The sequence below is a fragment of the Staurois parvus genome, unplaced genomic scaffold (assembly GCF_062004578.1).
Source record: "Staurois parvus isolate SC_StPar_1 unplaced genomic scaffold, SC_StPar_1.0 ptg000530l, whole genome shotgun sequence".
In the NCBI taxonomy this organism is placed as follows: Eukaryota; Metazoa; Chordata; class Amphibia; order Anura; family Ranidae; genus Staurois; species Staurois parvus.
Genome location: NW_028318326.1, coordinates 2,081,404 through 2,096,197, shown reverse-complemented (window position 1 = coordinate 2,096,197; position 14,794 = coordinate 2,081,404). Strand labels below are relative to the sequence as shown.

At 39.4% G+C, this 14,794-nt stretch overlaps 1 protein-coding gene across 5 annotated transcripts in view; it reads left to right on the top strand.

Moving 5' to 3' along the window:
* The window catches only part of OSBPL6 (oxysterol binding protein like 6), a 315,980-nt gene that overhangs the window by 224,775 nt on the left and 76,411 nt on the right, over window positions 1-14,794 (top strand). For all 5 annotated transcript variants that reach the window (XM_089690437.1, XM_089690436.1, XM_089690434.1 and 2 more), the window contains 2 exons: window positions 7,080-7,245; window positions 13,033-13,163. In XM_089690437.1, the coding sequence (XP_089546563.1) occupies window positions 7,080-7,245; window positions 13,033-13,163 (297 nt within the window). The remainder of the gene's footprint in view (window positions 1-7,079; window positions 7,246-13,032; window positions 13,164-14,794) is intronic.

Below are 14,794 nucleotides of genomic sequence, written 5' to 3'. Positions count from 1 at the left end.
ATATTCACACATGTACCTTGCGGATTGAAGCTCAGGTTTCACATCTAATTGACACATTAATTGCTCAGTAGTTCATGTCAGGTTTACATCAGGCTCAGGACAGGATTAGGTCAAGATTTTATCTTGTTAACACATATGCGGTTTAGAAAAGGTTTGCATAGAAGTCAATAGCCTGTAATCCGCACCTGAACCAAACCACACTGCTTAGAAATCATACAGGACTCTTATTCAAACTGCACTGCATCCGCACCTCCAGTGCACCGGACATTAGCGTTGCCACCTCATCCCTTTATAACCGAACTCATATTAACTGCAGAGGTTCTGAGGCTAATTTATTGCAGTTAAGGCTCTAAGTGAGTTTAATTAACACCTTAATTAGCCACAGAACCTGTGTAATTAATATGTGTTGGTTTTAAAGGGGTGGCAACCCTAGTGGACATATGTGAACAGGTTCCATAAGACGCAATGTTATTTCACATGTCATGCGGATTGGATGCAGTTCAAACCGCATCCAATGCGCATATTTGTGAACCAGGACAGCCCCATGCCTCCTGTCTTGCATCTGCAAATTGCAACATCTCAAAGTTGCTATTTGCGTAAGAAAAGGGACAGTACATCACCCTTAGGGCAGTGCCCAAGCCCACTGATGGATCACTCTTGCACGAGGCATTACATTGTGTTTGGGGCAGGGGAGATGAAGTGAAGAAGTAGCAGCTGCACCAGACATCAGTGGATTGCATTAACTGTGCAACAAAATGTGTGCTGACAGCTTAGCCAACCTCTTGAGAATGTTAGCTTTTATTTTTAACTTGTTCAATGCTTTGCTTTAAGGATTATCTTGATCAAACAGGACAGTAATTTATCATTAGACTCTTTCCTCCCCCTCTCAGACAGACTTGGGTACATTAGTAGTAAGTTGAAGAACACAATGTTAATCATCCTTCTCAATTTGTTTTACGAAAGAAAGAAAAATTATTTGGCAGTTAGCGCACCCTAATGACTAATAAACCACTAATATGTACACTTATTTCTAGCGCTTTTCCATTTCTCCTGCACATATTTATAGCAAGTCTGCTTGCTCTGTTCACGTTGTATCCCTTTTCTAAGATATAATAAAGTCTCATTGGAGGAAACTGGTGCACACAGGATCTGGTGCAGCTGTGCCTAGGAACCAATTAGCTTCTAACTTCAGCTTGTTCTATTGGGCTTCGACAATAAAACCTGGAAGCTGATTGGTTATTAAGCACAGCTGCACCAGATTCTCTGTACACCAATTTTAGTAAATCTCCCCAATTGCGTTATGTGTACACCATTTCTGTTGTCTATGTTAACATTGCTTGTGGTGTTTTTTTGTTGTTCTTGGACATAAAAGTAACACGTCCTATAAAGAATGTGTGCTAGTTATGTCTACCAAACTTTCAAAGCACATGCTTGTGTAGTTTATAGAGCAGAACTCAAAAATCTAAATTGTTACTAAACATACAACAGTAAAATATTTTTTTTATATGCAGTAAACAATGCTTGTTATCCTCGCTGTGGAACCTAAGGGGTTAATCCTCTGCATTGTGTAAAAAGAGTGTTTGATCCTGACTTCTCTGCCCCTCCTCTTGTTCAAATGTCCACGCTGGTAAGACAGACTGAACCCGTAGCCCTTCTGCACATACTCAGTTTAATGTGTATTGCTTTTTTCTTGGGAGAGAGCATGTGATCAGCACAGGGCCAATCAGCACTGTCCAGACAGAGGATCAGGGGGTTTGCATCCTCCTAGAGCATAGAGAAAACTCCTCCTAGGAGCTTTAACCAGTGCTCAGCTGAAGTCACAATACTGCTCTAACTGCTGTTGAGAAAAGGTATTTAGGAGTTTATATTTACCAAAATAATGGCACTTCCCTGTTCTGTGTACTGTGGGAGACCAGATATCGTGAATGCAGAGGGTCTTGGGTTTAGTAACAATTTAACTTCTAGGTTTCTGCAAAACAACAAACAAACACGATTCCTCCATGCAATGGGTTTTCACGAACCTGTAGCTGCAATTCCACTCAACTGCAGTGCCACCTGCTGGTTTAGTCTGGTATCTTGTTCTAGCAGGCAAAACCAAACAGCCTATATTTGACACAGACTGAGACAAGATTTGTGATTGAATTTTCAACTGTGAAATTTGGGTATAAGTCTTTTTACATGATAATTTTGAATAGTAGAATGCTTCACCTTACTATATTGCTGAGACAGAAGGTTTTTTTTTTTTTTTTAAACCGCCTATGTATATGTAGACAAAATAAATCATTCCCTGTTATCTGCACAATCCTATGCCCATTTGTACATTTTTATTTTTCTCCCTCCTTTGCATAGTCGGGCTTTTGTTGAAAATGGTCTGTTGGCACACATGAGTACTTGGAGTCATTGATGGAAGCAGAGCATTGAAACGTGTCCTGCACTGAACAGACCAAACACAAATATAACTATGACCACATTTAATGTTCTAGTATTTTAAGTGACTCTAACATTTTTGATGAACATTATAAAAAAGAAAGACAAATTAACATCATGTCTATAATTATATTGCACCATAAAAGGTCATTACGTTTTGGAGCCTAGATATATGGCGGCAATTTCTTGCACCTATTTTTATAACTGAACATGTGCTGTGTTACAGAGCTGTACTGGCTCCCTAGCAAGTGCCAGGACTTCTCGACTCATTCACATTCTGCACAACAGCTCTTTCAAATGGCCTGAAACATCCTTTACTTGGAAACAGTCAATACGATTACAGAGGGCATGCCAGGGTCCCCAGGAGAGCTCTTTTGCTGCCCTATGTGTCCTTGATACCAAGCGTGTCCATTTCATCTGAAAGGAGGAGATGCCTTGTATATTTGTTCAGCATGTGGAGTTATAAAAACTCCAGATGTAAAGATTATAATAACCAGCACTCTATGAATATATAGATAATGACAACATACAGTGGGAATACAGGAAGATGCAACACATACAGCCCATGACAAGTCTTTTACGGCTAATGCCAATAAAGCATTTTCCAAAAAATGTTGCATGGACTATAATATCTATAGCCCAATATACTCATTTATTGTCAATGTACGTATATGTTTACCTCCTGACAACCTCCCCCAGTTAAAAGAAAATGTAAGGCCATTAATTCTCAATTATATATAAACATCCTAATATAGATCTCAGAAAACATTGAGCCTCCATGCACACGGACATAAGACAAAAAAATAAAACTCCACTTCTACAGGTGTTTTGCCTGTAGAAGCAGCTCAATGTTATCTTATGTGGCAGTGCACATTAAGACATTTAGGTGCATATTTTAAAGTGATATTAAAAACTTTTTTATTTATTTAAATAATAAACACATCATACTTACCCGCTCTCTGCAGTGGTTTTGCACAAAGCAGTCCAGATCCTCCTCTTCTCTGGTCCCCCGCCGGTGCTCCTGGCACCTCCCTCCTGTCAGGTGCCCCCACAGTAAGCAGCTTGCTATGGGGCCTCTTACTGCTCCGCCTGTCCATTCACACACAGAGCCACAGCTTGACCCTCCCCCCTCTCTCTTCTCATTGGCACACTGGCTGTGACTGACAGGGAGGGACAGAGAGGGGGCTTGGGGGGGGGGGGGGGAAGAGAAGAGAATATTTTTTACCTTCATGAGTAGCATGCATGAAGGTAAAAAACCTTGAGCCTTTCACTACCTTTTTAGGCTCCATGCACACTTGGTTTTTCGATAACGCTGTTAACGTTAGCTGTGTAAAAACATTAGTTTTTCTGATTTTTTTTTTTTTTTTTTAGCATTATCGCATTAGCATTTAACAGCGTTTTGCTGCATTTAGTTGCGTTTTTCCACGTTTGCGGTTTTTTTACGAAGAAAAAAAAGTAAAAAAATGCTGGTTTGCAGCATTTTACCACATTTTGCAGCATTAAAGCATTTGTACAGCTAAAAAACTCCTCTAGAAAACCACTATTCCTGGGTTTTTTCTCCAGCCAAAAAACATCCCAGCCAAAAAAACGTTGATTACAGTCTGTGTGCATGGACACATGGGATAACATGCTGGGGGGTTTACTAGCTGTAGAGAAAAAATGTCAAAAGCCAAAAACAGCTGTAAAAACGTCCAGTGTGCATGAGGACTTAAGCTCAACGTTTAGAGGCAGGAAAAAAAATCTTTCTGTTTTTAGCATTTTCCATTGGAGTTTTCTGGCAGGAAAAAAGCCCTAAACACTCCTAAATGATTTACATGAGCATTTTTTTTTTGCCAATGAAACTGGCATTTTTTTTTAAGCCCATTGTGCATGGAGCCAGGGTGTTACTGCATTAGTACAGTAGCTAATTATAGACAATCAAAGGATTAAGGTTATCCAAGTCTAATCAGGTTGTATTTAGCTGTAGCCTGCAATATCAAAGCTCAATTTCAACCAAAGCTTTGTTCTAGTTATAATAAGTAAGTTAAAACCTCTCTCGGGTTTTTATTACCATATACATTCACACTGAGTACATTTTTTTTCTCACATTGTCTCAGTCCCACCTTCCACATTCATTGCACTGTGACAGGTTTTCACAAGGACAGGAAAATCTGACCAAGTGGGACAATGATGGCAAATCTGACCAGTTCTCACTCTGTCCATGCTATAAAATGTATGAATCTCTGTTGGAGAGGTTTAACCACTTCAAGTCCAGACACTTTCACTCCCTTAGTGCCCAGGCCAATTTTCAGCTTTCAGCGCTATCACGCTTTGAATGACAATTGTGCAGTCATGCAACACTGTACCCATATGAATTTTGTATCATTTTTTTGAGACAGATAAAACTTTATTTTGGTGGTATTTACTCACCACTGGGATTTTTATTTTTTTGCTATATAAATGAAAGTCCAAAAATTTTGAAAAAAAGTGTTTTTCTTATAAAATTTTGCAAATAAATAATCTTTCTTCATAAATCTTGGCCAAAATGTACTCAGCTATCTTTTTAGTGAAAAAAAAATAACCAAAATTAGTTTATAACCAAAAATTCTAATTTTTCAAAATTTTTGTTTACTTTTTTTTTATATATATATATATATATTTGTTTTTTTTTTTAACATACTGTCACTCTAGGGGTACAGTGTCACCATAGTGACATTGTGCTACTTTTGGGGGGTGATGAAGATTTTTTTTTTTTTTACACTGATTGCTTTTACACCCATAAATGCTGTAAAAGCAATCATTTCTGGCTGCATTCTTGTTATGAATAGCCTTACCATGTGATCTCTGTGATCATTCACAGATTTCACACGTAGTAAGCAAGGATGTCATAAGTGACCTCTTGCTTACTACTATTCATGTGTTCACTGATTGGCCAATCAGTGATCACATGATCGGGACCTCACACAGAGGATTATGTGGTTAATATCACATCCTGTCCCAGTGATGTGGATCAGTAAGTGTTTGGATAATGCTCTCCAAAAGAGCAAAAATGAGTAGAGTAGAAAGGTAGTGAGTGCGCCAATCTTACATAGGGAGGCAGCACCAGACGTTGAGAGAATCGTGCTCTCCATTTTTGAAGAAAAAAAAGTCTTGGTTTATTTATAACCTGCTTTTAATGCTGCGGTTATGAATAAATGAAGACTACATTTCATTCTCAAGGGAGAGCCTGATTTTTCCCTCTGAATCTTGTGGCATGGCTTCTCTATTTAGAGTTTTGCACCCACTACCTTCTTAAACTGGCCGTATGCTGTGTGCATTTCTGTCAGTTTTTGATGAACTGGCTGAAATTGGCTTCATGGGTGGCCCTGCTGGCCCCCTCACATCCAATATCCTTTGACTGAAAAATCAAATAAGCATTGTGAATAATTGCTGGCCAAACAGCTCTTTGGTTATTCTGACAGCTGCCGCCTATAGCAATCAGAATACCATAGCCCACACTGTATAACGTAGATGTAGGAATCTGTTTGAATTTTTTTCTAATCCATGTAGCCATCCTTACTCTTTACATAAAGCTGGTCATACGAACAAAAAACGAACAGATTCTCCATCCACACAAGCGAGGCGTCTAGATGAATCACTGTGTTATTGTATTGTATTGACTCCTGTGCTGTCTGAATGCACTAATCAGCACTGCACCTGATTAGCTGCAGTGCTGATCAAGCAAACATTTTCCAACAAGCCTGTCCATGATCATTAAATTGACTTCTCACAAACTAGAACGGCCATCGATGTATTGAAATTCAGCTACTCCCAGCATGCTACAGTGTGCAGGTCATTTATTTTATGATGTCCCCTTGGCAGTCAGGATTAAAAGAAAATGATATCACTTGTAGTGTACAAGACTTGATTAACTAGTATAATAGTCAAAATGCTCTTTGTAAGTATTTCAAAGCTAGTTCAGTTTAAAACAGGGGTCTCCAAATTTTCTAAACAGAAGGCCAATTTAGTGTCCTTCAGGATTTAGGGGGCCAGACTCTGGCCAGTGGGTGTAGAAAATGCCCAATAATTGGCCTCAGATGGAGGAATAGTGCCCCAAGCGCCAGATAAAGGCAAGCAAAGGTCCGCTATTTTTAGACCACTGGTTTAAAAAAAATCTTCCTTTTATACCATAATTGCACGCCATCATAAATCGTTTGCTGGACACTAAGCAAGTATAGTATGTTGGTTTGCTGTTTTATTACTTGTCCTGGAGTATAAAATCTTCAGTGTATAACCTCTTTGACTTATTGTCTCACTCATCTTTCTCTCTGGCTGGGTTAGACAAGAGATTATATTGGTCAGATATAGTTCGCACATCAGTTCAGTAACCATAACCAGCTTTTTTTTTTTATATATATATTATAAGGTTGGGCATTATATTAGGTAGTTGGCTTTAATCCCTAGAAAAATGAAGCATACACGTGAAAAGTGTATTCTGTCACTTGGGGTCAGAATCAATACTAATCTGCTTACATATAAACAGGTTTCTTTCTCCTGTGTGGTTTATACTTTTCAGGTTAGAGAAGCAGAAAAGTATTTAATCAGATCACATAGGACGTAAGGACTGGGCAGGTTTTTGTGGGGTTATACAGTGGATTCGATTAATGCACAATTATAACAGACTTTTCTTATAGGTACCTCTCAGCGCTTCAATGTCTCCGGTCCGTCTGCACGCCTCTAACCCTAACCTCTATGCCGATGTGGAGTTCCAGAATCCCCCAAGTCATGTAGCTGATGCCCTGGAATTTGCATCTGACTATACCAAACTGCAGGAAGAGTTCTGCTTATTAGCACAGAAAGGTATTGTTTATATAATTTGGCTTTATAAAACTATTAAAGGAATACCTTTTGCAGACATTTCAGAGAAACCCAATCTGCGGTTGTCCATAGATATGTTTCAAGACCAATGTCATACAGTGCTAAAATGGACCTTGTCACCTTGCCCATTTAGGGTGAATTGTCAGAGTTGTTGCAAAGCACACACCTTGACCACCTTCTGCTCACTTCTCCAGCTAGTCCCTATCCCTCTTTTCTCTGTGGACACATGTAAAAACCCTGATGCTTCTGTGGATGGGGGAGTATGTGACTGCTTCCCTTAGCAGAGTGCCGATTGATAGGCCCAAGCACTGTCACCAAGGTGGTGGTATCACTGCTACCCTTATGCTTTGACACTGTGGGGGTTATTTACTAAGTCGATGGTGAAAATTCTGGTGCAGCTCTGCATAGAAACCAATCCATTTCCAGGTTTTATTGCCAAAATCTAACTGAACAAGCTCAACTTAGAAGCTTATTGGTTACTGTGCATGACTGTACCAGATTCTAATTGCACCAGTTTTAGTAACCTTTCCCCTGTGTGTCTTGGTGGTGGTTGCAACAGATGACAGAATGGCAGGGAATTGCTGAAGAAGTTTGTATACAGTGGTTGGGGTTGGCATTTCACCAACCTTGTGCATCCTGAATGGGCAAGAAGCCTGTTATTATTTCTGAAGTTAAACTGGAGGGACTGGTGTCTTTATTTAACCTTACTAACTATGAAACATTCATTTCTCAACATACTGCATAGGCCAGTAAGAGGAGTGGAAACTTGAAGTGTAAGTGTAGACAGACCCCTATTAAATACAGATTCATTTTTACTAAAACAAAATGCTTAAATCTCAAATCAAATGAACTTTTAGTGTAAATTTGCTAAATATATTTCAGATGTATCAAAACAAAAGGTGTGCAAAGTCTTATAGTTCTATAAACCGCAGTCACAGCCTGAATAGAAAACCCTGTATCTGCCAGCATGCTTCAGAATTGGACACTTGTTTTGTTTTTTGTGTGCTAGCTGTGAGATCTCTATAGAAATCTGACATGGCCCATCTGGGTTTATTGCAGAGCTATACATCCTACCCAGTAGGGGGCATGTCAGACCTCTAAAATGAGAACACCCCCACAGAGGGCAAGGGTCCCGTTCTGCAGCTGCTGGCAGGCTTTCCTACTCAGGCTGTGGCTGCTTTAGAAAGCAAACTGTAAGACTTTGTACACCTGTTGTATTGATGTATCTGGAATGTACTGATTAAGCAGAAGGTTCAGTTGGGCTTTAAAGAGACTTTATACCTACTAGAATCATTCTTTTTGGGGAGTTGACAAAGTGTGGGAGCCTCCCTGTGACAGTGGGCGGGGATCTTCTCCCCACACTTGCTGTCACAGTTCAAAAAGCAGGCCACACAACCACATCATTCACAGTGTTCTGTAATAAATGAACTACAAGTACCATCATCTTTTTGCAGCTGATGGCTTGTAGTTCTCAATGAACTACCAGGGCGCTGATGTGCACTCTAGGTAGTTCATTGATCTTCCTATCATTCAGTAACTGCCTGCCTGTATTAGAGATACGGGCAAACATCTTCACAGACTGTCTGCAGGAGCCTGACACTGCAACCATGATCTACTGATTGTGGATGCAATGCTTTACAGGCTCCAAAAAATATATATACAGCAGGTAAAATAAGTATTGAACACGTCACCACTTTTCTAGGTAAATATATTTCTAAAGGTGCTATTGACATGATATTTTCACCACGTCGGTAACAACCCATGCAATCCATACATACAAAGAGACCATAACAAATAAGTTCAGAAATTAAATTGTGTAATAAAATGGAATGACACAGGAAAAAAATATTGAACACATGAAGAAAGGGAGGTGCCAAAAGGCATGAAAAGCCAAGACATCAGCTGAAATCTATCAGTAATTAGAATGCAAATTAATATCAGCAGGTTTAGTCTCAACTGATGGCCTATAAAAAGGTGTCTCCTACCAAGGTGTCACACTGGAAACATCTCATGATGGGTAAAAGCAAAGAGCTCTCTCAAGACCTTTGCAATCTTATTTTTGCAAAACATACTGATGGCATTGGTTACAGAAGGATTTCTAAACTTCTGAATGTTCTAGTGAGCACTGTTGGGGCCATTATCCAAAAGTGGAAAAAACATCATTTCACCATAAATTGGCCACAACCAGGTGCTCCTCACATGATTTCTGACAGAGGAGTCAAATGAATTATCAAAAGAATTGTCCAAGAGCCAAGGAGCACTTGTGGAGAGCTTCAGAAGGACCTGGACTTTGCAGGTACAATTGTTTTAAAGAAAACAATAAGTAATGCATTCAACCACCATGGCCTGTATGCATGGTCACTTCTCGACTCCATTGCTGAAGAAAAAGCATGCTGAAGCTCATTTAGAGTTTGCTGCGCACCATTCAGACAAGCCTGTGAAATACTGGGACGATGTATCTGGTCAGATGAGACCAAAATTGATCTCTTTGGATGCCATAATATACACCATGTTTTGGAGGTCAAATGGCACTGCACATCATCCCAAAAACGCCATACCAACTGTGAAGTTTGATGGTGGGAACATCATGGAGCGGGGCTGTTTTTCAGCATACAGTACTGGCAAACTTCATATCATTGAAGAAAGAGTGAAAGGAAAACTGTACCAAGACATTCTTGATAAAAAAGGATGATGAAGATGAAACGAGGGTGGACATTTCAGCAGGACAATGATTCCAAACACAAAGCCAAGGAAACTCTCAGTTGGTTTTAAAGAGGGAAAATAAAGCTGCTAGTATGGCCCAGCCAGTCACCTGACTTGAATCCAATAGAAAATCTATGAAAAGAACTAAAGATCAGAGTTCATAGAAGAGGCCCATGGAACCTTCAAGATTTGAAAACTGTGTGGAAGAATGGGCCAAAATCATACCTGAGCAATGCTTTCAACTAGTTTCTCCATACAGGAGGCGTCTTGAAGCTGTCATTACCAAAAAGGATTTTGTACAAAGTATTAATTAAGTTTCAGTTAGCGTGTTCAATAGTGGCATTCCATTTTATTACACATGTAATTTAAGAACTTTTTTTTTTTTTGCTTTCTTTGTATGTATGGATTGCATGGGTTGTTACTGACATGTGACGAGCCTTCTATAGTCCTAGCACACTTCTTGTCCTGGGGTGACAGTGCTGCTTTTCCATATATACAGTAATGATGAATGATCGACTTTACCCTGGGGCAGGAAGGGTGTTACAGGAATGATTACCAATTGAGAATAAGGGAAAGAAGCAAATTAAAAAAAAAAATCAATTCACCAGACCTAAGAACTGCTAAACTGCAATAAATGAATTTTAATTTTTTTTCCTGATTTTAGGTACACTTTTATCACTTACATAATACTAGGCTTAGGAAGTTTGTTTTTTTTATACCATTTACTAAAAATTGCAGCATGAGTTTTAGGTGGGCTGACCTTTTAGGGGAAAATTTAACCTTTTGTTTAGTAAATCCCCACACTCACTGAGTACAGCCTACCTGGAATAATATTTACCTTATTTTCTGGTGTATAAGGCGACTGGGTGTATAAGACGAACCACTAATTTTCCAGTTAAAACATAGGTTTTAGGCTATACTCGCCGTATAAGACTACCCCCCTTCCGAGGCAACACCATTTAAAAACATTTGATTTTTTAATTGAAATGGTTCTGACTTACCGGTACTTAAAATCCTTCAAAATCCTCATGTTCATCCTCTGACATCATAAGTTCATGAATGACATCTTGTGATACATTTGTAAGACAGTCATCATATGGCTCAAATTCCAAATCAGATGGTAACCGCTGGATATGCGGTAATACAGTAGCTTCGGCTACATACAGTATACAGTATATATACAGCCCGCTGGATGTGCAGTAAAGCACATACAGTATACCGCGCTGAGCCCAGCTGGCTCAAAACAAATGTCCCTATGACAGATTAATCTGTCAGCCCCCTGGATGTGTGGTATATACAGTATACTGAGTATATATCACTGTGGTATATACAGTTTTCTGAGCCAAGCTGTTTCAAAATGTACCGGTACATCCCTACGGTAATCAGACCGCTGGATGTGTGTATGCACAGTAGCTGAGGCTACATACAGTATACGCTGGGCCAATCACGGTGAGCGATGTATTCTACTAATGAATACAAAGCCTGCTCGGATTGGCTGAGGTTGTGACATCATCAGCCCACCTCTCTGACTCAGCCAATCCGAACAGGCTTTGCATTCATTAGTAGAATACATCACTCGCCGTGATTGGCCCAGTGTATACTGTATGTAGCCGCAGCTACCTTACATACACGCATCCAGCAAGCTGATTACAGTAGGGACGTACCGGTACGTTTTGAAACCACTTGGCTCATCGTAGTATACTGTATATACCGCACATCCAGCGGGCTGACAGATTAATCTGTAATAGGGACATTTGTTTTGAGCCAGCTTGGCTCAGCACGGTATAATGTATGTACAGTATTACCACACATCCAGCCAGCTTGACCCAAACAAACTCAAGGTTCACATTTTATACCCCGCGTATAAGACGACCTCCAATTTTTGGGGTATATTTTTAAGTATAAAAAATAGTTTTATATGCCAGAAAATACTGTACTTTATTTTCCCAATCCAGTGATCTTGGTCAGCTCCTCTTCATACTGCTCATCCACGCCACAGCCATATTCATTCCAATGGGTAACCTTGTACTTAAGGGGCCTTCTGCAGTAACTTGCAGTATGGCCTGCCCAAAGGAATTAATGGGGTCAAGACGTGCATGCGCAATATGAAGATCAGTCAACTGGGACTTTGTTGGAGGCAAGATTGCTTTATTAAGGGATGAAGGTATGTATTATCCCAGGTGAGCTGAAGTCAGAGGGGTAGGGGGGATTTTTTTTTTTTTTTTAAAGAACATCTTGGCTAAAGATTACATTGTCCTTTTAAAGTATACCTAATTCTATCTGGTTGACCTTTAATTTGATTATAGCCCTGTGAATCACAAACAATTGTTGTTTTTTTTAATAGAAATTCTTTTTCTCATTTTTTTAATCTACTGTTGCAACTCTCGGCTGCTAACGTCCTCCAGCCTCATCTTGTCTATATGCCTTGGCTCTAGCATGAGTTGCACTTTCTTGCTCAGGAACCGTTTTATTGATTGTAACAATGGCTGAGCAATGTGTGCCAGTATGGCTACTTATAGTCTCCTCCAGCAGTGTATGTGACAAAGTGACAATGGAGGAGCACAGTTAGGAGACAAGTGTTACTTCATCACAGAAAGTACTTGATTAAGGACCTTCACAGCCGGATCACCAGTTATTCTTTTAATTAAAATTGTATTGCAGATTGAAAACATTGGAAATTACATTAACATGGCTAAAGCTTATATGAATTTTTAGTGATTGCATCTGCTCACTGTGTCTATTATCTATACAGCTTGTACAATATTTTAAATGTATTTTATAGTTTTCATTTTTTTATTATTTGTTAGGTTTGTCCTAAGTTTGGCTCTCCAAGCGTGCCTTACATATTTTTACTTGAAAAGCATGATGAGGCTCGTCATTCCACAACAGCTGGAGAGCCGTAGGTCATCTTTGTTAGATCTGAATATGCAGAGGCTGTAGCATTAAGCAAGTTTTTATCCAACAAAGGCAGGGAAAAGTGTGCATAATGTTATGTGTGTATCACTCCCTAGTTGTAGCAGAGTCAGATCTTTGATGTCTTACTGAAATTTTTGCTTTTTTTCCCAGTCCATTCTCTGCTGAAATCCGCCTACAACACAATTGCTATTGAGAAGGAAAAGATGAAGCAGATGGTTTCTGATCAGGATTACAGCAGCCACAATACACAGCTCGCACGTCTCAGACAGTCCCTTTCTCAGGTACGTTTTATCAGAAGTTACAAGACACCTTTCCACATTTCTACCAGGGAGCGTAATTAGTAAGACCTCTTTTGAACATCCACCGTATGCTGAGCGCTAAGGATGACATGATTCAGGTTTAAATTAAAGGTTGTAATCCTGGAATACCTGATTATATAAGCAAACTCGGCAAACATTAATTGATCTAATTTCATGTTAGCAAGGGGTTTAAAACTGGGAAAAAGGGGGGACATTCTATGAAAGCTGCTAAAATGTTACAAGAATGTTTTTTCATATTTCATTAGCAACTAAAGTGATTCTTTCAATTAGAAAGTGTCAAGTGCAATAATTTTAATTACGAATTTTAATGAAATAAGATCATTTTAAATTGCTATTAGCATATAGTAGTTACAGAGTTATAAAAAGCATAAGTCCATCTAATTCAACCAATAGAAAAAATTAATTGAAAAACTCCTTATACAGAACCCTATACCAACACTTGTTCCTGGGGAAGGCAAAAAACACCCTTACAGCATGGATACATTTGCTCCAACTTGGGAAAAAATTCTTCCTGATCCCTAGGACAATTGGATATAATTACTGCAATAACAATCTCTAGTTGTGTCATTTATAAATGATGATATCCAGTTATATTAACTGTTTAGCTTTTTTTTTAAAAACAATCAATTGAACTGGCTTTAAGTAGTTCACAAGAAAGTTGTTATTGTGAAAAAGCTTTACATATGCGGATGTTAAATCTATTTTCCTCCATATGTAAACAGTGCTCCCTTATCCTTTGTAGGAACCCTAAAGTGAATAACTGCAGGGTTCACTATATGGGGCATTTATGTATTTATACATGGTGATCATATCCACCTTAATCCCCTCTTCTCAAGAAAAAATAAATTCAGTTCCTTTATTTCTCCTGTCAGTTTGGTTGCCCTTCTCTTCACTTTCTCTAGTTCTCTGATATCATTTTTTGTGAAGTGGTGCCCAAAACTGAACTGCATAATCCAGATAAGGACTTGCTAAAGTTTGGGCAGGGGTAAAATGATGCATCTCTCTCTTTCTCCCTCCTATACCTCTCTTCTATACCCCCCACTCTCTCTTCTATACCTCTCTCTCCCTCTCTCTCTCTCTCTCTCTCGCCTGGTCCTCTCTCTCCCTCCTTCCCTCCCTTTTGTCTCCTGTATCTCTCTCTCTCTTTCTCTCTCTCTGTCTCCTATACCTCTTTCTCTTTCTCTCCCCTATAACCCTATCTCCCCCTCTCTATCTCTCTTCTATACCTCTCTCTCCCCTATACACCCCCCTGTCTCTCTCTCCTATACCTCTCCCCCCTGTCTCTCTCTCCTATACCCCCCCCCCGTCTCTCTCTCCTATACCTCCCCCCCCTCTATCCTCTATTTCTCTCCCCTATACCTCTCCCCCCTCTGTCTCTCTCTCCTATACCTTCTCTCTCTCTCCTATACCTTCTCTCTCTCTCTCTCTCTCTCTCTCTCGGGATTGCATCCTTATATTAAGACTATGATTTATGTTATGCAAGTGTGCCTGTTTTCAGCAGCATAACCTAACTATGTTTATCAATGAAGTAAAGACCTAGTCTGATATATTATCAGAGCAGTTAATATTGATATACTCTATTAAAAATGCCA